This window comes from Carlito syrichta, unplaced genomic scaffold, assembly GCF_000164805.1.
Source record: "Carlito syrichta isolate Samal-C Ts95f unplaced genomic scaffold, Tarsius_syrichta-2.0.1 Scaffold6385, whole genome shotgun sequence".
NCBI lineage: Eukaryota > Metazoa > Chordata > Mammalia > Primates > Tarsiidae > Carlito > Carlito syrichta.
In genome coordinates this window covers 132,741-158,240 of record NW_006950481.1, presented here as the reverse complement: position 1 = coordinate 158,240, position 25,500 = coordinate 132,741, and the positions used below count along the sequence as shown (strand labels likewise).

Below are 25,500 nucleotides of genomic sequence, written 5' to 3'. Positions count from 1 at the left end.
TGGTCTCGCCACCCAGGCGGGTCTCGAACCCGTGGGCTCAGGCAATCTACTCCCCTCAGCCTCCCAAAGGCATGGGATGATAGGCTGAGCCACCAAGCCCGGCTTCTCCCTCTCTTTCTCGTCCTCTCCTTTCCTTCCCCAATCCCTGTCTTCTTGATCAAGCTACGTTAGAACTGGAAAGAGCTTTTGTGGTCAAATAACTCAAGCCCCTGGCTCTCCAGATAAAGACTCTGAAACTGAGCTGTTGCATGACCCACGTGAGGGGCCTAGTCTCAGCTACTCTGGAGGCTGAGGTGGGAGGATCGCCTGAGCCCAGGAGTTCGAGGCTACAGTGAGCTGTGATCGTGCCACTGCACTCCATCCCAGACACAGAGTGAGACCCTGATTCAGAAGGAAAAAAAAGAAAGAAAAAAGCATTTAAATCCGTGCTGCCCTTTTCCTTTGGCTTGTCCTTCCAGAAGCACAACTGCAGGGGGCAGCCTTGTTCCGCCTGGCAGGGGCCTTGAGGCAAATCTTGACCCCAGTCCTGCCCATCCTTCTCTCCTCGCTCTTTGTGTCCCCTCACAAGCCAGTGACCCTTCCCTGGGTTCTGCGTCTCTTTTGATCCCAGTATTTTGATATCTTTCTTGGAAATGACCCTCTTCCCTCTCAGTCCCTGGGCATTTCATGAGCATTGCCATGCCGAGGGGATGAGGGGTCCCACACCATGTCTGCCACCTTGAACCCACCCTATCTCGAGCTCCCGTCTCGCCCTACAGACACGCGGAAGAGGAGTGTCAGGGAAGAGCCTGGAACTCACGTGATTCGTGTAGACACCTTCATAGACCTCCCCAAAAAAGCCTTCCCCAAGAATGCGATTCAGAATCACATCGTCCCGGGCGACGCCATACTGGAGACCTGCACAGAGGAAGAAAACAGAGTCATAGAGCACAGAGGCCGGTAGCAACTCCTGGAGAACCTGAATGTCTGCAGGTCTTAGAGCCAGGAGTCACCAGACCTGCCCCAACACCTCAGCCAAGATCTAGAGTCTGGGTGGGGAAGGTCTAGACCAGGGATGTCTAGACCTTTTGGCTTCCCTGGACTGCATCAAATAAAGAGGAATTGTCTTGGGTCCCACACAAGTTACATAATATAATCAGTGTACATACATAATAAGATTTCTTTATATACATATATATATTTCTTTTTATGTGTGCTTTTTATTATAATGTTTAGAAAAATGAGAATAATATGAAACTAGTGGGAACTTTGACCTTTAAAAAAAAAAAACAAATCAATGTCCGGTTTGATGGACGTGGTCGCAATTCTCAATGAGTTCTTAAGATGCTCGTCAGAAACGTTTGTTCAAATTTTGTTCTTCGTGTCCTTCATAATTGAAGACAGCTGCTCACAAATGTATGCGCTGCCCATAAGTGATGTCATGAATAAGGTGTGATCGTGAACTTCAAAAATGAAACTACATATGGGGTCACGAAGACAATAAACGCTAGAAAACACATGATGTTAAAAGATTTTGTGGGGCCGCATTACTAGCTGTCCTGGGCTGCATGTGGCCCATGGGCTGTGGATTGGACATGCCTGGTCTAGAACATTCCGTCGTCTCAGACCCAGGGAAGAGTCATCACCCTGTTCCTTCCCTCCAAAGCCTGGGTCTCCCCCAGCAGCTCCACAAAAGATCAACCAGCACGGGAGAAAAAAGAAAGAAGCGTCTCCGCTTTCAGACTGAAGGTGCTACGGGTCTGCTGCTGTCTGAGACACACATGGGGAGAATGAGAAAAAAGAAAAGGATGTCCCCCGTGGTATCACGTGAGCCCTCGCAATGCCATTTCACGGGGCCATGAGGGTGGTCACTGTGCTAAGACCAAGGACCTACCTCCAGGCCTCCGCAGGGTCTCGTCCGGAATCTCTGCGTAGATGTCTGACTCTGGAATGACAGGAAGAAACGCAGCCATGGACAAGATGCCCTTGGCGGCCACCGCCTGGCGGCAGGTGCGGGGCTCCCACCGGGAGGCCAGTGGAGCTCAAGGGTGTGGGAAAGCAGCCAGGTGAGTCCCGGTCTCCCATCTAAGGCTTCAGAGCAGCCACAGAGCCCAGGGTGCCTCTGCTTGGGTCCGTGCTTCCTACTACCCAGTTAGGTGTTTAAGGAAAGCTAGTTGTTCTCCCTTAAAATCTCAGTTTCCCTTTCTGTGAAATGAACGTTTCTGGGGAACGTTGTAAAGATTGAACCACATAATACCAGTTACATGTTTAACACCGACATGGAATGGATATGTGTATCCCCCATACATTTTTTTTTTGAGTCGGAGTCTCACTCAGTTGCCCAGGCTGAAGTACATGGCCTGATCACGATGATCAAAGCTCATGGTGGCCTTGACCTCCTGAGCTCAGGCTATCCTTTTACCTCAGCTTCCCAAATAGCTGGCACTACAGGAGTGTGCCACCATGCCCAGCTAATTTCACTTTTTGTAGAGATGAGGCCTTGTTATGTTGGCCAGGCTGGTCTGGAATGCCTGGGTTCCAGCAATCCATCTGCCTCAGCCTCCCAAAATGCTGGGATTACAGGCGTGAGCCCCCCACACCCAGCCCTCCACAAATTTATATCGAAACCCCAAGTCCCAATGTGATGAAATTAGGAGGTGGGACATTTAGGGGGTGATTAGGTCGTGAGGGCGGGGTTCCTGGTGGAGTTAGTGCCCCTGAAGAAGAAATAAGGCCAAGCACAGTGGCTCAAGCCTGTAATCCCAGCTCTTTGGGAGAGGCCAAGAAGGGAGAATTGCTTGAGCCCAAGAGTTCAAGAGCAGTCTGGGCAACATAGTGAGACCTCGTCGCTACCAAAAAAAATAGCTGGGGGTGGTGCTTGCCTGTAGTCCCAGCTACTTGGGAAGCTGAGGCGGAAAGATAGCTGAACCCAGGAGATTGAGGCTGTGGTGAGCTGTGATAGTGCCACTGCACTCCAGCTTGGGTGACAGTAAGACTCCAACTCAAATAAAAATTAAAAAAAGAAAGAAGAAATAAATCAGAGCTCTTTCTCCACCATGTGAACATATGGGGAAATGACAGCCTTCTGCAAACTAGGATGAGAACGCTCACCGGACACAGACTCTGCCAGCACCTTGATCATGGACTTCCTAGCCTCCAAAACTGTGAGCAAAAATTGTTTTTAGCTGGGTGCGGTGGCTCACGCCTGCAATCCCAGCACTTTGGGAGGCTGAGGTGAGAGCATTGCCTGAGCCAGGGGTTCAAGGCCAGCCTGGGCAACATGACGAGACCTCGCCTCTACAAGAAATCAAGAAACCAGCCAGATGTAGTGGTGCCCGCCTGTCGTTCCAGCTACTTGGAAAGCTGAGGCGGAAGGATCACCGGAGCCCAGCAGGTCGAGGCTGCGGTGGCCGTGAATATGCCACTGCACTCCAGTCTGGGCGAGAGTGAGACTCCAACTCAAAAAAAAAAAAATTGTTTTCAAGCCACTTAGGCTGCAGTATTTTATTTTGTTATGGGAGCCCACACTGACTAAGATAAACACAGTGCAATGTACTGACGACTCAGTACATGTTTACCACTCATGTTATTTTTCAGGCCTTCATGGAGAAACTACGGGGGGGGGTCATCCTTCTGTTTTTTGGAAGAATCCCTTGGCAGTGTCCCGAGAGCAGGTAGCCGCAAGGAAGCAGAAGGGAGGCGGACGGCACGGTGGGCATGCTTACCGATGCTGCAGCTTTCTGAGAGGTGGGACCGCCGGGCCTCCAGGTTCCTGTGGGAGGGGGTGAGCGGGCAGGAGCCAGGTGAGCTCAGAGCATGGCACGGTTCCCCAGGCAGCCTCTGCCCACCCCGTCTGGAGAAGCAGACCATCTGATGAGCCGGGAGCCCAGCCCAGGCGACTGGGGGCTGGAGGGGAGGGGACAGCAGCACTCTCCCCAGGATGACACCAGGTGGCATGAGGGCATGGGGACATTCCTGCCAGTGTCGACTGGGAGGGAACGATCGCCTTTGTGAGGTGCCAGGACCCCGGTGTTCTCGGGGGAACCGGAAGTCAGAAACTGTGGCGATGGGGACGCCCTGTGTGTTCTTCCTTCTCTCTCGGGAAGGGGGGCTGAGCTCGGGGCCCTGTCCTCTGCCTCCCTGTGGTACTCACAGCATGGGAATCTGGGGCAGACTGTTCCGCTTCTCACCATCTGGGGAGAGAGGAGGAAGGAGGAGGCTGGAGCCAGGGAGCACGGGGGTGGGGTGGGTGGTTCCCCTCATGGTTCCTGCCAGGGAGTTCTCCCCACCCCCACCCTCTTAGCCTCAGAGTGGGAGCTAGGCGGGCCTTGGGCCAGAACCGGAATCCTCCTCGCAGGTTGCCTCCTGCAAGATTTCACAACCTGCAGGCTGGACCCCTGCATCCTGAGTCCAACCCCCAAACAGAGTCACACGCCAGAGGGACCAGCCATGTTCTAGCAGTGGCCTTGAGCTTCCCGGGGCTGCAAGCACCTCTCCTCCAGAAGCTGACTCCGATGCAGCCTTTGACCAGCGGGGCCAGGGGTGGACGGACAGGTCAGGGCTTGGAGCCCAAGCTCGGTCCCCAGGGTGGGAAGCCTCATCGTTCACTGCCTCAGTCGACCGGTTAGCTTCTCCCACTCGGCCTCAGGGGGCTTGGCTCCGCTGCGCTGCCGCCCCCGTCCGGCCACGGTGCCTGTCAGTGGAACCCACCTTTCTTGGGGTGGACGATGAGCGAGCCTTTGTGCTCTCCCTGCAGCCGGCAGTACCCGTCTATGAGGTCAGCCATGTTCTCAGCCTCTGCCAGGGACGAGGTTTTGATGGACAGGGCCTGCCGAGAAGAGACCCGTTGAGGGTGAGACCCCGGAGCCCTGGCTAGAGGCCACCCCGCAGGGCTGGAGGAGAGACAGCCACTCACGCAGCCCGGATGCCGCCCACCCCTCTCCTGGGACTCTGCTCAGCTTCCTATTCCCCTCAGCCACCAGGGGCGCTCTGTCATCCCCCCCGACTGAGCTCCCTGAAGGCCAGTCCTGGGTCCCATGAATTTTGATCTCTGAGCACACGGCACAAGGCTTTGTCCCTAGCAGGTGCTCAGTTAGCACCCCCGAAAATGAGAAAAGGAACGGGTGGGGAGTGGGGCACGGGACAGACGGATAAAAGAGACAGACACGCGCTCTGCTGTCCGAGGTCTGATTCTGGCACCCACAGAAAGCTCCGTGGCCCTGAGGTCTTGGCTTCTGAGCCATTGCTCGCTTGGCAAAACCTGGGCCTCTGGTTTGTAGCTGGTTTCCAGCCACATTGACTTTCCCTAAAAGTTTTCCCAATTTATTTCCCGACATTAGAGAAAGAAAACCCGGTTTCCTGAATTTCCTTCTAGTTTGTTGTCATCCTGGTATCTTGTCTAAGCACCGGGTGCGGTTTAATTAACAAGATCCCCAAAGTCAAGGAATCCCTGGCCTCTTGCCCGCCCTGGCCGGGCTGGTCTGAGACAAGTTCCTAGCCTGCAGTTACACCCCTGCAGCGCTTCCAGGTGCCCAGAGATGCTCACCTGGGGGGCGCCTTCAATGCCCAGCTGTAGGACCGCCTGGCCCTCCTCCAGCGGGAGACACCGGATGGACTTGATCTGCTTGAACTCGGCCAGGCAAGTGGGCTGTGGGAAAGGAACAGGGCCCTTCGGACCATGCCACCGCCGGCCACGGGCCGTGTGGGTTGGTCAGTGTGGGGGCGAGGCCAAGGAGGAACTGGGACCTGGGACCCTCGGGGGGACAAAGAGAAAATCAAAGACTATTAAGGCTGGAAGGATCATATAGTCCAAGTCAGTCACTCTGCAGAAGTGAAAATGAGGTCTGCCTGGAGAAAGCCAGGACTTGCCCAAGATCACATGCCAAGGTAGCAGTGTTCCCTGACTCCCATGAGAGTCATTGCCTCATTTTGCCATTAAAAGAGCAACTCTCATTAGCCGGGCGTGGTGGCGCATGCCTGTAATTCCGGCTATTCGGAAGGCTGAGGGGGAAGATCGCCGGAGCCCAGCAGGTCGAGGCTGCGGTGGCCGGCAACAGAGTGCGACTGCAACTCAAAAAAAAAAGAGTAACTCTCAACCGGATGAGGTAACTCATGTCTGTAATCCCAGCACTTTGGGAGGCTGAGGCGAGAGGTTTGCCTGAACCCAGGAGTTCACGACAAGCCTGGGAGACATAGCGAGACCATCTCTACCAGTAAAAAAAAAAAATTAACCAGACATGGTGGTGCATGCCTCTAGTCCCAGCTACTCAGGAGGTTGAGATAGGATTGCTTGAGCCTAGGACATCCGAGGCTGTGGTGAGCCATGATTGTGCCACTGCACTCTGGCCTGGGCAGCAGAGTGAGACTCTAACTCAAAAAAATAAAAAATAAAAAAAAAAGAGTAATTCTTCTTCCATCCGAGCCCAGGAGGATCATGATCCATAGTATCCCCTCTCCTCCCTCCCTTCCTCTGTGCAGGAGATAGTTACAAGGAAGGCAAGGACCCTTTGCCCCAAACTGCTGTCCCCAAACCCTCCCTGCAGCTGCTCCATGAGGGCCTCAGAAGGTCTCCGCTCTCAGCAATGGAGACAGGAAGAACCAATGGGGTGGACAGGGTGGGAGGCAGCAGGAAGGCAAAACCTCTCGGCCTGGGGCTGGGTGGGGCTGCCCCAACCTCCCTCTACCTTTGCGTCTTGACTTGTCAGCTGGCGGATGCCTTTGGGGCCGATGACCAGGTCCACGGTGATGTTCCATCCTTGCTGGAATAGAAGGAGAGCAGACGGTAGCCCCAGTTCTGCCCACCCCCACTTCAGAAATGTGCAGGAAAGATCACCCAGCTGGACACAGGCCACGTCTCCTGGGCCCTCCAGCTCCTTCTGCCCTCAACCCTGGTCACACGGGTCTCCCCTTCCGAGCCTCGCCCACCCTGCCCAACTTCCAGAGCTGGAGACCGACATTTCAATCCCTGCAAGGGGGTCAGCATGAGCTTGCTGCCCGGGAACCCCCACGAGCCGGGCTCCCCTGCCCTCGAGTGGGGCTCCTGGCCCTCTTTCCCAAGAGGCCTAGAATTCAGGGCGCGAGAGGACCGGCAGAGCAGGTCATACAATGAGTTCGCAGCGATAGGTCTCCTGGTCAATGTTGGCGAAGCCTGCGAGGGTGTTGAAGAACTTCATGACACACTCCTCCTCCCTGAGCGAGGCATACTGCTGGAACGTCTGCTGGATCATCTTCCGGAACTGCTTGGGCTGCGGGGGGCAGGGGATGGGCAGGGGTGAGGGAGGCCAGCTCCTCTGGGCTCGGGTTCCCTCCCCCAGGGTCTCACAGAAAGACTGCTCCCTGCTGGAGGATGGACCCCAGGGCCTTCGAGTCGAGAACACCAGCAACCTATGACCTCACAGAACTGATGTCTCCAATGTAAAGCTGGAGCCCAGGCATGTCACACCCTGATTCCCAGCTCCAGTGAAGACCCTTGAGTGCACGCATTTGTTCATTCATTCTTTTTTTTTAAGAGAGAGGGTCTCCCTCTGTCACCCAGGCTGGAGTGCAGTGGTGCGATCATAGCTCACTGCAGCCACGAACTCCTGGGCTCAGGTGATCCCCCTGCCTCCGCTTCCAGAGTAGCTGGGACTATAAGTGGGTGCCACCACGCCAAGCTAAGTTCTTTTTCTTTTTTGTGGAGATGGGGGGTATTGCTATGTTGCCCAGGCTTATCTCAGACTCCGAGCCATCTTCCAGCCGCACCCTTCCAAAGCGCTGAGATTGTAAGTGTGAGCCACAGCACCCAGCCCCCGGATGCATTTAGTTGTCCTGTGTCCAGAAACCCAAGGCAGCATGCTCCCTTGGCTTCCCGGTGTACCCCCAGTCAGATCCCCTCAACTCTAGTCTTAGGGACCAGCACAAAGCAGGTCTTTCCATGTTCCTCCACCGCTGCTTTCCTCACCTTTAAGTTCTCTTGCATCTGCTTTGGGAAAAACAAGTCCAGGCCCACTTCCTTTCTGAAAGAAGGCAAAAAAAAAAAAAAAAAGAGGCAGCTTTTGACTCCCTCCCCCACCTCTCACCCCAGGACTTCTGGCCAATTGGGAGGAGGTGAGAAGGCTTGGGGAGGGGGAGCCTGGCCCTGCCTGGCTCTGGTTTGGGATAGACTGGAGGAAGGGGTGAGGCGAAAACCAGGGTGTCAAGAAAAGGAAGGGAGGGGCAGGAGGCCGGACCCGGACTTACTCCAAGAGTTCGAAGTTGGACTTCTTGTCCAGTGCGTTGTGAGGCATGTCCTTGAAGAAGCGCCTGGAGAGAGAGAATTTTAGGAACTCCCCCTGTCCCCGCTTTTTTTTTGTTGTTTGTTTTACTTGCTCCCAATCTTCCACACCGAACAAGTATTACCAGTTTTACTTCAATAAATGGAAGGCAGCGAGTTTAGACAAACCATCGGAGCATACATCATCCAGGTCTGCCCCCACCAAGGGTCCCACTCCATGACTGCACATCTACTTGGCAGGAAATCCTTCTTCCTGTTCCTCCTTTTACTGCCGCCCGGAAGCCATGGAGACTAGGTTCAATCCCTTTCTTAGATGCCATCTACCTGAAGGCAATCATTTTACCATGAGCTTCTTCTGCGGGTCCCCTTCCTGGCCCCCAGCACAGACACGCCAGCTCATTGACCTCAGCTGCTTCAACTGTGCCCCTCAGATGAGCAAAAGTGATGGAAAGTAAGAATGAGAATGCAGGCCAGTGGTGGTGGTTCATGCCTGGAATACCAGCACTTCGGGAGGCTGAGGTGGGAGGATTGCTTGAGCACAGGAGTTCAAGACCAGCCTAGGCAACATAGTGAGACCTCATCTCCACAAAAAAAATATATATATTAAAAAATTAGTGGGTATGGTGGCGTGCACCTGTAGTCTCAACTACTCAGGAGGCTGAAGCAGAAGGACTGCCTGAGTCCAGGAGGTTGAGACTGCAGTATGCTGTGATCGTGCCACTGCACTCCAGCCAGGGCAACAGAGTGAGACCCTGACTCAAAAAGAAAAAAAAAAAAAAAAGTAGCGCAAGCCTGTAGTTTCAGCTACTTGGAAGGCTGAGGCAGAAGGGTTGCCAGAGCCCAGCAGGTCGAGGCTGCGGTGGCCGGGAGCGTGCCACTGCACTCCAGTCTAGGCGACAGAGTGAGATTTCAACTCAAAAAAATAAATAAATAAAAATAAAAAGAGAGAGAATGAAAAGAATGGAAACCTGATGACAGCAGCATGATGAGACAAGTGACCTTTCTACCCAGTTTTTTGGGCATTTATAAAGCACCTCCAATAAATCAATAAAAGTTAAAATGCCACAGGTTGGGCTGGAGGGAAAGCAGAAGGTGAAACCTCTCTTATATAAAACTTTTCTAATAGAATCAAGAATGAGTCCGTTTAAATGAGCACCAAGGAGAAATAACATATTATGCTAGCCCAGGGAACATGGTTGAATTCTATCTTATTATATTGAAATCGATTTCAATCCTATCTTCTAAGGAAACATGCAAGGACAGACGGTCTTAAAACACGTTCAATAAAACAGGGCTAGAAGGACACAAGAAACAAGATATGGAACGTGCCAAAACCCCAGTGGAAGGTCTTTGTTAGTGTAGGTTGGGGTTTGGTTGTCTGGCTGCCAGTGTAGTAGATAGAAGACCTCATTTAGTTCATAATTTGTCAAGTGAACACATTTGCAACAAAAGAGAGGTTTTATTACATAGGTTAAGTCTGAAAAGCCACTGGATGAAAGAAAACAAATATCCTCAATATTCATTTGACCAAAAATAGGAAGCCAGTTTCAATATGTGTGGTTCTTTTTCTCCCGTTGTAGTTTTGTAACTACCAACAGCATAGCATTAAAGCACAATTCAGCAAAGGTGATTGCTCAAGGACCTAACTGAATGTGGTGTGGGTGTAAGAGGGGAACCCCCCCCAAACTGAATTATCTTTTGGAGGAATTATCTTTTGTTGCAGCCTCAGAATTTGTTCCTCCAGATTAAGCAGCCAGTCAAAGTTTTTATCTGGAAGTTCTGAGAAGGTTGCGCCATGATTTACAGAAGAAACATCCCAAGTTGTGGCAAAAAGATGACACACCATGACACGCCATGACGCTGCGCCGGCTTACATCGTGTTGAGCGTTCAGCAGTTTTTGACTCCAAATAGCAGGATGCCCCATGCCCCACCCTCCCTATTTACACCTAATCTCTCCCCAAGTGATTTTTTTTTTTTTGTGACCCTGATTTTTAAAAAATCCTCAATGGGAAACGTGTTGCTGATGTGGAAGAGGTGAAACAAAAGACGGCGGAAGCACTAAAAGGCATCGAAATCGGAGTTTGAAAACTATTTTGAGCAGTGGAAAAAGCATCTTAATAGGTGTACTGCATCAAACGGAGAGCATTTTGAAGGTGACTGAGGTTTAAACATGTAAGAATACATACACCATTTTTTATAAATGAATTCCAGGCTTTTTTGGGTTCCCTCCTTGTATGGCCTTCCAACGGTCTAATTCAGTGATTCTCTCCTAGGGGAGCTTTTGCACGCCCCTCCCTCCACCTGAAATGCTTGGCGATGTCCGGAGATATTTTTGGTTGTCAGCAAAAATATGCTTGATGCCAGCATCTAGTGGGGCAGAGGCCAGGGATGTTGGTAAACAACCAACAGCGCATAGGAAAGCCTCCCAGTGACGAAGAATTATCCGGCCCCAAATGTCACCAGGGATGAGATTGGGAAACCCTGAGTATTTGGTCCAAGGAGAAAACTCAGGAAACCCAGCAGAGTGGTTCTTCTCTACTTCCACTTCTCTCCAGAGTGGGGCATGAGGTCATGTTGCAGAAGGGGTATTCCAGCCGACTAGGGACAGATCTGCAGACTTGGGAGACTAGACAGAGATGACATTCGGTTATAGGATGGAGAAGCCAAGTCTGGAGATTTGCCCCAAGGGAGAATCCTCCTCCTCCTTCCACTTGAAGCGTGCCTGTAGCGAAGAGCCTCAAGTTTCTCACCATCCGTCATCACAGCTTTAGGAAGTCTTCTGAGCCTGTGTTACCTGCTCATCCCTCACATTCATAAAAAAAAAAAAAAACCTCCGAGCGCCTGTGAAGTGTGATTCCAGGCGGTGTGGCCATCTGCGGTTCCCGCTGGGTTGACTGAGCTGCAAAATGTACTCCTAGGTAACTGCACAGATTGGCTTGCTGTACGGAATACGTGTTGGCAAATGTCCGCCGGAGAGGAGGATTCTAGCTCTCTCTGAGCTACCCGTTCATTCAAATGTGCACGGAACTCTTCCGTGCCAGGCAAAGGCGGTGCTGATCTTGGTGTCCTGAGTGGCTCAGGACCAGGGGAGAAGTTGTCTGGTTCTTTAAACTGGAAAGGTATTAACTTCCAGCCATGCATTGCAAAAATTAATTTAGAGGGGAATATTCAGATAAAATAATATATTTGTTTGGCATTTATAAAGTACCTCCAATAAATCACTCAAGTTAATTAGGTATCATTTCAAGGATAAGACATTCTGGAAAAGGGACAACCGTGGCAACAATTGACAGGATTTGACAATCTAGTAGGTAGGGGCGTGGCACTGCTTAACAGAGCTACGCACAAGCATGGCGGTTTTCTGAAGGAGGTTGAGGATGGAGCAGAAAAGGCCTCAAGATGAAAGGACGTTTGAGCTGGCTTGGTAGGAACAGCAGATGGTCCGCTGCTTCTACCTGACACTTGACAGGTGCGTGTGGAGGCTTCCTGTACATGTGAAGGGCACACAGGTAGCACTGGTTCTGTAAGTTTCCTAAAGCCACCAGAATAAGAAGTCTTCCAGGCTGGCAAGGGGACTGAGAGGTGTGTGCCAGGCAGAAGGGATGCACTACGCAGCAAAGGGTGAGATCTGCTTCCCTGCCACAGATCAGACCAGAGTCACTCCTGGCTTATTGATCGTGGGTGAATGAGTGAATGAGCTTTGAGACTTGTGATGAAAGAATTCTGAAGCCTGAGATATTTACGTAGTCCATTAAGAATATCGGAGTTAGCTCAACAGACTTTGAAATTAACATCGAGAGATTAAAACACATGAAAAATCCTAGCAGTGTTAGAAGGATTATGGAGACAGCGAATGGAAAAAGGCTTTGTTAGGAAAAAGGAAGCTCAGCTAACACCCCTAGGTCATTCCAGTCTCCTGGATTCAGCTTGCTTAGCTCACCCCCTAGGTCACTGATGGCATCGAAGATCATTTGCGGCGTTACTGATGACAAAGGTGCCCAGTCACTCAAATGTGCCACGATCTGGGTGCTCCTAACATTTGGAGCGAACCAACATTATCGGGATGCCTGGGAGAACCAGTAGCCATCATTAAACAGAGATACCTCTCTCCCCAGCAAGTGAGCTTTGCAGTCTTCTGTGCTGAGTCCCATATCAGCTGCTGTCAAGGAGCACCCAGTTATCCCAAGTCTCCCCCGCCCGCCATCACTGAGTGAGGTGTGCCCCCACTAGTGCCTGGTTGGGTCCTCCTGCACAAGCCTGCGCTTCTGAGTAGCCAACACTAGGTGGACAGCGGAGTCAATAGACAGGCTCCAGGCCATGACTGATACCCAGGGAAGGACAGCAGAAAATAAAGAAATGTCTATGCAAAATTCAGCTGGTCATGGTTTTCTTCTAAGTAGCCTTAGAAATATTAAATATAATATCAACATTTAGAAATTAACACGAGCCAAGATGCCTTTTGAAGCAAAACAAACTGAGCGTTTGTTCTCTAATCTTTACTTACAACAGCTACTACTTAGCCAGTCTTGGGTTATACATTCACTCTGGTTTTTTAGGTCAGAGCATTCTTGGGCTCTGCCACCTAAGGTCAAGGGGACAGGTACTAATTTCTAGCATAATTATTAGGCCACAAATTTCAAATATTAATTTAGAGGGGGAATATTTAGTTTAAAATAATACATTTGGCATTTATAAAGCACCTCCAAACCAGGCACAGTGGCTCACACATATAATCCCAGCACTTTGGGAGGCAGAGGCGAGAGGATTACCTGAGATCAGGGGTTCGAGACCAGCCTGAGCAACATGGTGAGACCTCCTCTCTACAATAAATCAAAAAGTCAGGCCAGGCTGGGTGGTTCAGCCTGTAATCCAAGCACTTTGGGAGGCCAAGGTGAGTAGATTTCCTGAGCCTGCGGGTTCAAGACCAGCCTGGGCAACTTGGTGAGACCTCATCTCTACGGTAAATAAAAATTGGCTGGGCACGGTAGCACGTGCTTATAGTTTTGGCTACTTGGAAGGTGAGGCGGAAGGATCACCAGAGCCCAGTAGGTCGACACTGGGGTGGCTGTGAGCGTGCCACTGCATTCCAGCCTGGGTGACAGAGTGAGATGCCAACTCAAAACAAACAAACAAACAAACAAAAAAACCTAGTCGGGCATGGTGGCACATGCCTGTGGTTCCAGCTACTTAGAAGGCAGAGGCAGAAGGATCACCTGAGTCCAGCAGGTCAAGGCTGCGGTGACTGTGAGCGTGCCACTGCACTCCAGCCTGGGTGACAGAATGAGACTCCAACTCAAAAAAAAAAAAAAAAAAAAAACCCTCCAGTAAATCAATAAAAATTAATCAGGCACCACTCCAATGACATGACATTCTGGAAAAGGCATAACCATGGCAACAATTAAAAGATCTGTGGTTGCCAGGGACAGGAGGAAGGGAGGGAAGGAGGAGTAAAGAGAGCACAGAGGATTTTTAGGGCAGCGGAACTACTCTGTGTGATGTTATGATGGTGGCTACATGTCATTATATATTTGTCCAAACCCACAGAATGTCCAGCACCAAGAGCGACCCTAACGTGAGCTATGGATTCTAGGCAATGAAGACACCTCAATGTAGGTTCATCCACTGTAACAAATGTGCCACCCTGATAGTGGGGGTGGCTGTGCATGTAGGGGTAAGAGGGATACAGGGACCCTCTGTCCCTTCCAATCAATTTTGCTGTGAATCTAAAGTCTATTAAAAATAAACAGAGAAATAAAATAAGGATCAGAAGAAAAAACAGTAAAAAAGAAAAATTATCGAACACTTCTGTCTCTTTCATTATGTACTTTAAATACATGAACTTAGCCAGGCAAGGTGGCTCATGCTTGTAATTCCAGCACTTTGGGAGGTGGAGGTGGATTGATCGCTTGAGCCCAGGAATTTGAGACTAACCTGGGCAGCACAGTGAGAGCTCGTCTCTATAAAAAAAAATTTTAAACTTAGCCAGGTGTGGTGGTGTGCACTTATAGATCCAGTTACTTGGAAGGCTGAGGTGGAAGGATCACCTGAGCCCAAAGGGTCAAGGTTGCAGTCACCGTGATCATGTCACTGCCCTTAAGCCTGGGTAACAAAGTGAGACCCTGACTCAAAAATAAATTAATAAGCAGTGGCTTATCAATGACTCAAAAAAAAAAAAAGATTAATAAGAAGATTATAGTAGCTCACACCTGTAATCCTAGCACTTTGGGAGGCAGAGGTGAAAGGAGTCACCTGAGTCCAGGGGTTCAAGACCAGCCTGGGGAACTTGGCGAGACCTCATCTCTACAATAAGTCAAAAAATTAGCTGGCTATGGTAGCATATGCCTGTGGTTCCGGTTACTTGGGAGGCTGAGGTGGAAGGATCACCTGAGCCCAGCAGGTCGATGCTGAGGTGGCCGTTTGTGTGCCACTGCACTCCAGCCTGGGCGACGGAGTGAGACTCCAATTCAAGATAAGTAAATAGATAGATAGATAGATTAATGACTCATAAGTAAAATTGTAATGACAAGCTTTTTTGAATTGTCTCACTTCAGAGGGGAAGATGAGACTTATAGGTCACAGGAGTTGGGCAGTCTTGAAAAGCACAAAAGGGCTGGGCTTTGTGGCTCATCCTGTAATCCCAGCACTTTGGGAGGCCGAGGTGAGTGGATTGCTCGAGCCCGCAGGTTCAAGACCAGCCCAGGCAAGATGGCAAGACCTCGTCTCTACAATAATTCAAAAATTAGCTGGCCGTGGTGGCACACGCCTGTAGTTCTGGCTACTTGGAAGGCCGAGGCGGAAGGATCCCCAGAGCCCAGCAGGTCGACGTTGAGGTGGCCGTTTGTGTGCCACTGCACTCCAGCCTGGGCGACGGAGTGAGACTCCAACTCAAAAAAAAAAAGGCACAAAAAGGCTCACATCATAGAATAAACCTCATGGAGCGCCCCCCCCACCCCGCCCCGGCCACCAGCACCGAATCTCCAGTGTCACTATGGTTGGCAGTGGGCCAGGATGCCACTTAACCTGTTGCAGGAGCATCAGTTTTTCTTTGCCCAGAGGATCTGAGTGGTCCCTATTTTGCTGGTTGAGACAGAGTCACCAAGTGTGAAGCCATGCAGAGCCCTGGAGGCTGCCCGGGACCTGTTCTGTAGCAAACACCAACAGTCTCAGAAGCTGACATGAAAGGGGGACCCTCACCTTCTTTTCTTTTCTTTCTTTCTTTTTGAGTTGGAGTCTCATTCTGCCACCCAGGCTGGAGTGCAGTGGCATGATCACGGCTCACTGCAGCCTCAACCTGCTGGGTTCAGGCAATCCATCTGCCTCAGCCTCCCAACTAGCTGGGACTAGAGGTGAGCGCCGCCATGCCCAGCTAAGTTTTTGATTTATTGTAGAGATGAGCTCTCACCATGTTGCCCAGGTTGGTCTCGAACTCCTAGGCTCAAGTGATCCTCCTGTCTCGGCCTCCCCAAGTGCTGAGATTACAGGCATGAGCCACTGCGCCCAACCTGACCCTCACCTTCTTATACCACAGCCTCCACTAGGGGACCCTTCAGCACTTTCTCTGAGACGCAGCAAGGGCCAGAATTCCCCAGTGGCCCGGGGAATAGGGTTCTACTTTCTGTTAACTTTAAGGCCCTGGAAATGTATTTCCAGTAAACCAGAAGTAACCCCCTGCCAAAGGCTCTCCTAGCAATGGTCTCCAAATTCCTTCCGGCAACCCCTATGAGGCCAATTGCATCCAAATCACCTGGGAGTCACGGGAGGTCGGGTTGGTGAAAAAATGCATAGCTAAGGTCCCACCCAGATCTGCCAGACCAGAGCTCCCCAGGGTGCGGGGTAGGGAATCGTCCGTTTATTAAGCTCCCAGGTATGGTTATGATTTGCAATCAGATGTTGGAACCACTGCTCCAAGACAGATTAGAGGGGCAGAGAAGGGGAGGGGGTGAAAGACAAGGGGGAGGAGAAACTGAATGGTGGGGCCCTGGCCAAGTTTAGTCATATCACTCTTCCTGGTCCCAAACAACTGTGACTCTTCAACAAACTAGAAGAACACCTAATTTTTTTAGATCGGCATTCTAATGATGTCTGTCATTCTAGCAAGGTCCCTCCAATGAAGTCACTCTAATGGTGTCCTGAACTGCTGTTGTACTGACAGTGCATTCCACCACAGCCCCAGCAGAGCCCTCCAAGCTTCCAATTCTCCAGTCTCTGCTTTCCATCCCAAAGACTCCTGGGCCCTCCCTTCCCCCATTATCCGCCACTTGAAATCTTTCTCCTCCTTCCCAGAGCAGCTCAAATCCCCTCTTCCTGACACTCTCAGCCAGACTCACGGCTCCTCCATGGAAGTCTGTTTGACACGAATTCATCCCGCCTCATCTCATGATTAACGGCAGACACATCGGTCGCCTCCCAAACACATATTGGGGGCCACCTCTGGATGATCTGCTAATTCCACGCATAGGTACTGAGTGTCCTCTGGATGGAGCCAGGGATACAGCCATGGGCAGCAGCACAGATGGAAATCCCTACGTTTAACTAACCCTGCCCGGTGCGCTCAAGGAACACTTGCTGGAACAGCAGCAGAGACGATTGAGAGAATGGAAGAAGCTAGCAACCCGTGAGTAAGAGCAGAGGCTGGCAAAGGAAGCCAGGGAGTCCGGCCAGAGAGAGCTGGCCTTTCTCTCCCAAGGACCAGGCATCGAGCACTTCAAAGCCTCGCCCTCTGCCGACCACCACCTCTCCCCTTCCTCCTCTCACACACCCACTCTTGCTTCCCACCCTGGACGTGAGGAAAGTCCGGGCCAGCCAAGAGCCCGGCACAGCACCCTCCCAGCGGAGGCCTGACGCCACGTACCTGAGCTCCAGACAGCCCAGCTGCAGGGCCATCCCCTCGCTGACCTTGCTGGCATAGCGTTGCATGTAGTCGTTCCGGAGCTGGCGGGGGGAAAGCGGTCAAGGGTCAGGTGTGCACCCTTATCCTCACTTCCTTGAGCAGAGGCCTCAGAAGATGGGGGGCCTCCTTCGGCCTCACTGTGCTCTCTCTGACACCCACCCCACCACAAACAAGCAAGCACAGGGCAGGGAGGGAGAGCACCCAGGGAAGTGCACTCACACCTCCACAGGCAAGACCCTGGGGTTTTTGAGGTGCTTTTCATACGTCTCTCCCACCTCCGTGAGGCAGGAAGTTCAGATTCTCCTCCCCTGTCCCCCATTTTGGAGAGATGGGAACTGAGATTTGGGGAGGGGCCGGTAATGTATCCAAAGCCCTGTTGGAAAGGAGTGATAGAGGTCATCCCCCATCCAAGAAAAGTCTGGTTTGATCTCCAGCAAACCAGGAGGGGGACGTCCCCGAGGAGGGAGCTAAGACTAGACAGGATGCAACGATGGCCGCTCACGTTAGCACTGCACTTGCCCTGAGCCCGGTGCTGTGCCAGCCACTTTATATGCGTTATGGCCAATGGTGTGTCAGAGAGGCTCAAAGCAGCTCGTGAGAGCCAGTTATTAAATTTTCAGAAATTCTGCGAAGAAGTAGCTATCTTATCAGTAGCTCAAAATAGGCCATGGTGGGAATATTTACACCATGGAAATGGGCAGGGGCTACATATCAGGGATGCTTTCCTTGCTTTCCAGTTTGCCAGCACACTGCCAGTCATATTATTTGGTCCTCACAACAACCCAACAGAGTTGGTTATGACTGTCCCCATGTTACAGAAGGGGAGCCAGCTTTGTGCAGGTAAGTGGAGTTTCTGGGAAGGCGAGGCCAATGAATGGCAGAGCTGGGCTGGGAACCAGGAGCGTGAGACAGCAGAGCTGAGCAGTGCGCACTGAGGCTTCTCTCTGGGCCGGCTCTTGCTGCTTCACTAGCCGGGTCTCCTGGGCCTCCGAGGAAGTCCAGCAGCGCTGTCTCACACACCAAGGAACACCTTCAGGAGAAGCTTCCTAGACGGGGCCCACGACGTCTGGCTTTGTCTTTCCATCTCCCCAGGAGAGGATGGATGATACACGGCTGGGACTGAAGGTGCAGGGGGACCCCGGGGGCAGGAAGAGAAAGTCCTTTGTACCTGTTGGTAAAAATAAAGCAGCGTGGTCCTGTCCTCCTTCAGGGTCTCCATGAAGTCTTCCGGCAAGTAGCGGATTTGGAGGTCATACCTGCAGCGGGACATTCAGGTTTTCTGGTTGGCACAGGGAAGCTGCTGTCTAACGGAGGGAGCGGGGTCCCCAAGGGCAGAAGCAGTCCCACCCCCTGGCATGCAAGGGGCTGCCCGGGAAGGGGTGCCCAGACCACCCATTCGGGACGTGCTTTCTCTTTTCTCTCCTCTGTGGTTGGGCGGAAGGCCACAGACAGAGGGGTGGCCGCCGGTGGTGACAGAACAAGCCTCAGCTGTCCATCTTTCTTCCTATGGCAATGGCTTCCCTGAGGTCACAGACCAGCCCTAGCCCTGGGCTCTCTCTGTCCTCCCCACCCTTCTGTCTCCCCACAGCACCTTGCTGAGCGGTCTTCCCAGGCCCTGGAAAACACGTGCATTGGTGCTGCAGGAGGGCTAAGCCCAGAGTGCCCCTGGACTCTTTCAGAACATTCTGAGGCTGGGGAGTGCTCCAGGAGGGGACTTCCCAGGGCCCTCCCGCCCCGCCTCCCTCTCCCCTCCCGCCTTCCAGGGCCGCGACCCCCCTCCTACCTCCACTCGGCTTCCACGTGCAGACACTCATACTTGTCCTGCACCTCACCCACCGTCATCTGCGGGTGCAGCCAGTGGATCTCGTCCGACTTCATGTGCTTCAGCCTCAGCCCGTAGCACTGAGCCAGCTGGATGTTGGGCCCGATTCGCCCACTCAGCAGGATGGAGGTGATGATCTCCTGGGGAGGAAAGGGAGGGGCTCGACTCAGTGGTGCCCCCCACCCTGGGGTCCTCCAGTCCTCACGCAGCTCCCAGAAGCACGATTCTCTAGTGGGTTCGTGTCTTTGTTTTGAGTCGGAGTCTCACTCTGTCGCCCAGACTGGAGGGCAGTGGCACGCTCCTGGCCACCGCAGCCTCGACCTGCAGGACTCCGGCGATCCTTCCGCCTCAGTCTTCTGAGTAGCCGGAACTATCACACCTGGCTAGTTTTTGATTTATGGTACAGATAAGGTCTCGCCAAGTTGCCCGGGCTGGTCTCGAACCTGTGGGCTCAGGCAATCTACTCGCCTCGGCCTCCCAAAGTGCTGGGATGACAGGCTGGGTCACTGAGCCCGGCGGGGTTCATGTCTTCATGTCTTATCTGTCCCCGATCCTCCAGCCCTTAGCGTGAGACCCGGCCCGCGATGGGCTCTGTTTGATGGATGAACAATTAGGTGAAACGAGATGGAGGTGGAGGAACTGAGGGCAGAAGTGAAGGAGAAGACGCAGAAAGGCGAAGAACACGGGGAACGTGCTTCCACTCTGCAAACCAGGCACACCCATTCATAATGACTGAGCACCCACCACGTGACAAGCACCTCCTCCCGGCTTGCCAGGCATCTGCACCAGGCTCTGCTAGGCACTCTACAAACATCATCTGCACACCGCAGGGAGGAAGGTGTTACCACTCCTTTAGCTGACGAAGACACTCGTGTGGGTCCTAACCGCCTGTGGAATTCAGTGGGAACTTGGAACCCTGGGACACTGGGTTCAGGATTTCAACCAGGCCAGGCCAACGCTCGGGGTAGTGGGGCCAGACAAGACAGGACAAGGCTCACATCGAGAGAAAGGGCCATGAGTCCCACATGAGAAGCCCTGTCACAAGACATGGCAGAAAATCAGGTGCCCTCTCGTCCTCGAGTTCTTGTTTTGCAGAGGTTACTCTTGTTACGCTCTGGGGGATTCTGTCCGAATGTTTTGCTTGTCTGCTTCTTCAGCACTGAGGGTAGGACTTGGTACACGAGGGGTTCTACCTGTTGAATGAACTCTTCGGCGAAACCAGGAGGAGATGGAAGAACTGCCCCCAGCCTGTGCCCCAGCCTGATGCCATAGCTTCCTGGTCAGAGTCAGAGATGGATGCCCATCCATAGGGCCCTGCCTAGCTCTGAAATCACTTTGGAGTCATTTTAACTCAGGGGTCTTACGTGATTCCACAAATAGTTGGTGAACTGAGCCCATTCCTGACAGAGCAGAGTATGCTCAGGTGCAAATTTAAAAACCTGAAAGCAGCCCAGGCATGATGACTCATGCCTGTAATCCCAGCACTGAGGCAGGAGGCTTGCTTGAGCCTAGGAGTTTGAAACCAGTCTGGGCAACGTAGCAAGACCCATCTCTACAAAAAGAAAAAGTTGGGCATAGTGGCGTCAGCCAGAAAAAACAAAAACAATAACAAAAAAACCCTCAAAGGCCGTGGCCTATCACTCTGCTGGGTATCCTTGCCTTGTGCACACTGCCCAGCCTACACCAGCCTAAAGACAGAATAAAACACAGTGGGTAGCTGTCCAGCCAGGAAGAGGAGGGAGCCTTGATTATTTAGATTTTATGTTTTTTCAAACATGCCTCCCAAGAAGTTGTTTAGTTTAGTAAATCAAATGTAATCAATTCCTTAACTGGAATAAAAAGAAGGAAGTATGCTATTTTTCTCAGAAGAAGAAAATCTGTTTCTTCCTCTCTCCGCTAGGAAAATGTCACACTGGTGTTTAGATAATACCAGTTTGAAACAATGTCCAGTCATCTGTCTGCCTGGACACCCATGCGTCAGCCACCTCCTGCCAGCCCTCCAGGGAATTGTGAACTTCGAAGACCCCCTGCCTGGAAAATTTATTTACTATTAGGGAAAAAAATGTCTATCAGAGAAGTTGATGACTGCTCTGTGAGTGGAGAAACTGAGGCACAGAACGCGTATGTGAGTTGTCGTAATACTGACTGCCAGAATCCGAACGGAGGTCCTGGAATGGCGAAGAGAGCAATGATCAGGGCACCCCCACAGTGAGAGGGACTTTCGGGGGAAGAAGAGTTCATGCTTGTGAGGCTGACAATTTTGTCGCCGTCTCCACCGATTTCCCCCGCCCCTGACCTTCTGCACTGCTCTGTCCACTGACCATCCTGTCGTGCTACCCGGAGCCCCCATGTCACCCCAAGCCCTCCATGGAGCCCTGCCTCTGGTGCTCTTAAGCTTAGAGCCCTCCCCTGCCGCCTTGGAGACCCACTTGGTTCCTGTCTGATTTCCTCAGGGCTGGGGCCCCTGGGCTGTTTGTTACTGAAAATCTCAAACATCCACAAAGCAGAAGAGGATAACAGCCCCCCTGTGTAGACATCACCCAGCCTCGGCGACCACCAACCTGCTGCCTCCTGCTGCATCTACACCACCACCTACGCCCCAGCTGTGACTCACAATTCTTAAAAATGTACAAATTTCAGCAGTACAATGTTCACACATGAATACACCTGTGTAGCCCACCAATTAAGTTATAGAACTTTCCAGATCCCCAGAAAGCTCCCCCATATCCCTCCTGAGTCAACCCTCATGGCCCATCCCACCCCCTTTCCAGGCAACTTGCCCCCTGTCCCCACCAATTAGTCTTGCCTGTTCTAGAACTCCATATACGTGGATCATTTGGCATATATTTTTTTTCTTTTTTTGAGTCAGGGTCTCACTCTGCTGCCCAAATTGGAGTGCAGTGGCACCATCACGGCTCACCATAGCCTCAACCTCCTACATTAAGGCAATCCTTCTGCCTCAGCCTCCTGAGTAGTTGGGAATACAGGTGTGTGCCACCACGCCTGGAAAATTATTTATTTATTTATTTGTAGAGTTGAGGTCTTTCTACGTTGCTCCAGGCTGGTCTTGAACTGCTGGACTCAAGCAATCCTCCCACCTCAGCCTCCCAAAGTATGGGGATTACAAATGTGAGCCACCACAGCCAGCCTGTATATGCTTTTTTATGTCTGACTTTTTCCAATCAGCATAATATCTGAGATCTATCGAGTTGTTGCTTACATCAGTGATATGTTTCCTTTTATCAATAGACATACTCGGCTTTATAAATGAACCACATGTGTTTATTGAGTTTCCTGTTGCTGAATACCTGTGCTATTTTTAAACTGTGGCCATTGTGAATTAAATCACTATGAACATGAAGGTACACTATTTTTGTGTATGTTGTCACTTCCTTTGGATAAATATGAGAAGAGGAATTACTGGGTCAAAGGTAGAAATATGTTTGACTTTATAATAAACTGCCCCAAATTAGGCTGGTGTGGTGGTTTGGGCCTACAGTCCCAGCTACTTGGGAGGCTGAGGTGGGAGGATCACTTAAGCCCAGGGCTTGCAGGCTGCAGTGAGCGATAATGGTGCTACTGCACTCTAGTCTGGGTGACAGAGAGAGAGCCCGTCTCAACAAAAAAGAAGACAATTAGCTGGGCCTGTAAACCCAGCTACTCGGGAGACTGAGGCAGGAGGACCACTTGAGCCCAGGAATTCAAGGCTGTAATGAGCTATCATCTCCCCACTGCACTTCAGCCCTGGGTGACAGAGTGAGCCTTTGTCTCAAAAAAAAAAAGAAAAAAAGGAAGAAACTGTGAAGATTATTCTATTTTATTTTATATTTCCACTATAACGTGAGACTTCTGTTACACCACACCTTCACTAACATTTGATGTTGTCAGTCTTTTTAATATTAGCCATCTCCGTGGGTGTGTATGGTAGTATCTCACTGTGCTTTTAATTTGCGTCTCTCCGATGACTAATGATATTTAACAAGCTTTCACGTGCTTACTGGTCATTCGTTCATATACCTTCCTTTGCGAAGCAGCTGTTCAAATCTTTTCCCCATCTTTTTCTTCTGTTGTATTTTCATTATTGAGTTGCAGGAATTTTTTACACAATCTGGATAAAAGTACTTTGTATGATATATTTTATAAATATTTCCTCCAGATATTTAGCGTGCCTAGCCTTCATTTCTTTATCAGGATCTTTTGAAAGAATCTAATTTATCAAAATTTTCTTTTAGGGCTAGTGCTTTCGGCATCCTAAGAAATCTTTGCCTGCCTCTGGGCTTGACGGTGCCCTATGTTTTCTCGTTTGAGCTTCATGGTCTTAACCTTTGCTTTTAGTTCTGTGAGCCATCTTGAATTAATTTTTGTGTATGGTATAAGGTAGGGGTCAAACATTCATTTTTTTAAAAATAGAGATCTTCAGTTGTTCAGCACTGGTTGTTGACTTTCCTTTCCCAAATAAATGGATTTTCCGTCTTTGTCAAAAATCACGTGGTCACCTAAGTTCAGGTCTATTTCGAAACTTCACTTCTGTCAATCTTTGTCTAGGCTATGTCAACCCCACACTGTCTGTATTACTGTAGCTTTAGATGAGATTATGAAGGCAAACGGGTAAGTCTTCAGACTTTCCTATTCAAGATTATTGGGATATTTAAGTTCTTCGCATATCTATATACATTTTAGAATCAGCTTGTCACATTCTATTTAAAAAGTCTGCAGTGTTGGGGTTGTGTTAAATCTGCAGCTTAATGGGGAAGAACTGACATCTTAACAGCATGGATTCTTCCAATCCTTGAACATGGTATAGCTCTCTATTTATTTAGACCTTTCTAAGTTTCCCTTCGTCATGTTTTATAGTTTTCAGCATACAGGTTTTTATAGATCTTTTGTTAAATTTATTCCTAAGTAGTTCGCGAATCTTGATGCTTCTGTAAATTAATAATTTTTAAATTAATGTCTTATTTTGGGGCTCACCCTCTCTGTGGTTTCCCCCTAATCTTCTTGCTGCTCTGGTGGCCCCAGGTTCTATCCTCACCCTCAAGCCAGTAAAGCTGCAGCCATTCTGCCCCTGAAGTCCCTCCCAGAGGAGAAAGTCCCCTCAGGCAAGAAGCCCCAGACTCGCAAATCTCAGCCAAGGAGAGCAGGTTTCAGAGTTCACGTTGATGTTTTGTCCAGATTTTGTCATTGTTATCTGCAGGAAGATTAGTTTGGCCAGGCTATCCCACCATTTTTGAAATCTCTATGCTTTCAAATGAACCAGATCTGTGCCGTCTGCAAGTGGGAGAGAGCTGGGGAACTGAGAGTTCCTTTCAAGTCACAAGAAGCCAGCACACAGCCCAGCAATGGCCAGGAGAACAAGCCCTAGGGCCAGACCACAGCAGTGCCTTCTCTGTCCCCCTATCCCCCAGCCCTGTCTAGCCAGGTGTCCTTGGACACAGAGGAAAGGCTCTGGATTCAGTTTTCTCATCTAGAACGTGGAGAAGATAACAGTACCTACTGGGAAGGGTTTTGTGAGGCTTCAAGGAAGACAAAACTCCTTAGAACAGCACTTGGCTCAAGGTAAACACTCAAAACAAAACATTATTTTAACACCGTGACACCTGGCAGAGGCTGGTGCTCTGTAATCCAGTCTGGGAAAGCAAAACAAAATTCTGTTTTACTCCGCTTCTTCTACCTTTCTATCTTCTTTTCTTTTTCCTTCCCTTGGAGATGGTGGCAAGGCCAGGGGTGAGAGTGTAAGGGGTGAGGAGTTGACCACAGCAGCTGACCCAAGGGCAGGGATGACTGGGGTGATTAGGAGATTGGTTCCACACCGGGAATTGAGCAAAGAATTAAGTATATGGAAGGTAATGGGAAACTCTTATGGAGAGGAGAAGGCTGGAGAGGACCCTGAGGTGAAGACTGAGATGTGAAGTATTGGTGTGACTCCTAGTTTTCTAGATAGAAAGATGGAGACAGAAATAGAAATAGAGGGAATGAATGAGCTATGTTTACTGAAAGAGCTCACAGAGCAACTGAGACAGGAGATAAGCAGAGAAAGGCTAGGCAGACAGACAGGTGGGACCTCTGGTAATAATGCAGCTAATTCCTGGCAAATCTCTCAGGCTCAGCATTGGTCAACAAGATTCCTGCGAGCCTATTAAGCTAAAGCTTAAGTACTCACTGTTGGGATCGAAAAGCAACCAGTCAGCTCATCATTAGGCCCCTATCTCTTGCCGATTGGTCCTTAATACTGACCAATCAGAACAGCTACAGCTCACAGCTAGGGCTAGCCAATCGGCTTGGACTTAGGACTATATAAGCACCAGGTGTTCGGCCCCAGATGGGCAACTCCTTCGGGTCCCTTCCCACTATGGGAGCTTCTCTGTCCTCTCAGTAAATTCTTTTTACTCACTTTCTGGCCAGCTGTGTCCCTCATTCTGCCTGGGCATGAGACAAGAACCTTGACCCTGAAGAGCTGCAACCTGAACAAGAGCTGCAGAATGATCGTCGGAGCCAAAGAGCCGTGCACCCCAGAGGCTGGCTTGCCAGTCTATGGAGCCGGCTGAGCCAGGAGAGCT

General features: G+C 50.7%; 1 protein-coding gene across 2 annotated transcripts in view; it reads right to left on the bottom strand.

Annotated features, from left to right (window-relative positions):
• The window catches only part of PTK2B (protein tyrosine kinase 2 beta), a 154,887-nt gene that overhangs the window by 24,112 nt on the left and 105,275 nt on the right, over nt 1-25,500 (bottom strand). For both annotated transcript variants that reach the window (XM_008050021.1, XM_021708330.1), the window contains 13 exons: nt 18,905-19,083; nt 18,290-18,377; nt 17,083-17,162; nt 8,197-8,259; nt 7,919-7,973; nt 7,083-7,223; nt 6,663-6,737; nt 5,525-5,626; nt 4,690-4,807; nt 4,133-4,172; nt 3,705-3,751; nt 1,874-1,924; nt 800-897 (listed from right to left, as the gene is read on the bottom strand). In XM_008050021.1, the coding sequence (XP_008048212.1) occupies nt 800-897; nt 1,874-1,924; nt 3,705-3,751; nt 4,133-4,172; nt 4,690-4,807; nt 5,525-5,626; nt 6,663-6,737; nt 7,083-7,223; nt 7,919-7,973; nt 8,197-8,259; nt 17,083-17,162; nt 18,290-18,377; nt 18,905-19,083 (1,137 nt within the window). The remainder of the gene's footprint in view (nt 1-799; nt 898-1,873; nt 1,925-3,704; nt 3,752-4,132; nt 4,173-4,689; nt 4,808-5,524; nt 5,627-6,662; nt 6,738-7,082; nt 7,224-7,918; nt 7,974-8,196; nt 8,260-17,082; nt 17,163-18,289; nt 18,378-18,904; nt 19,084-25,500) is intronic.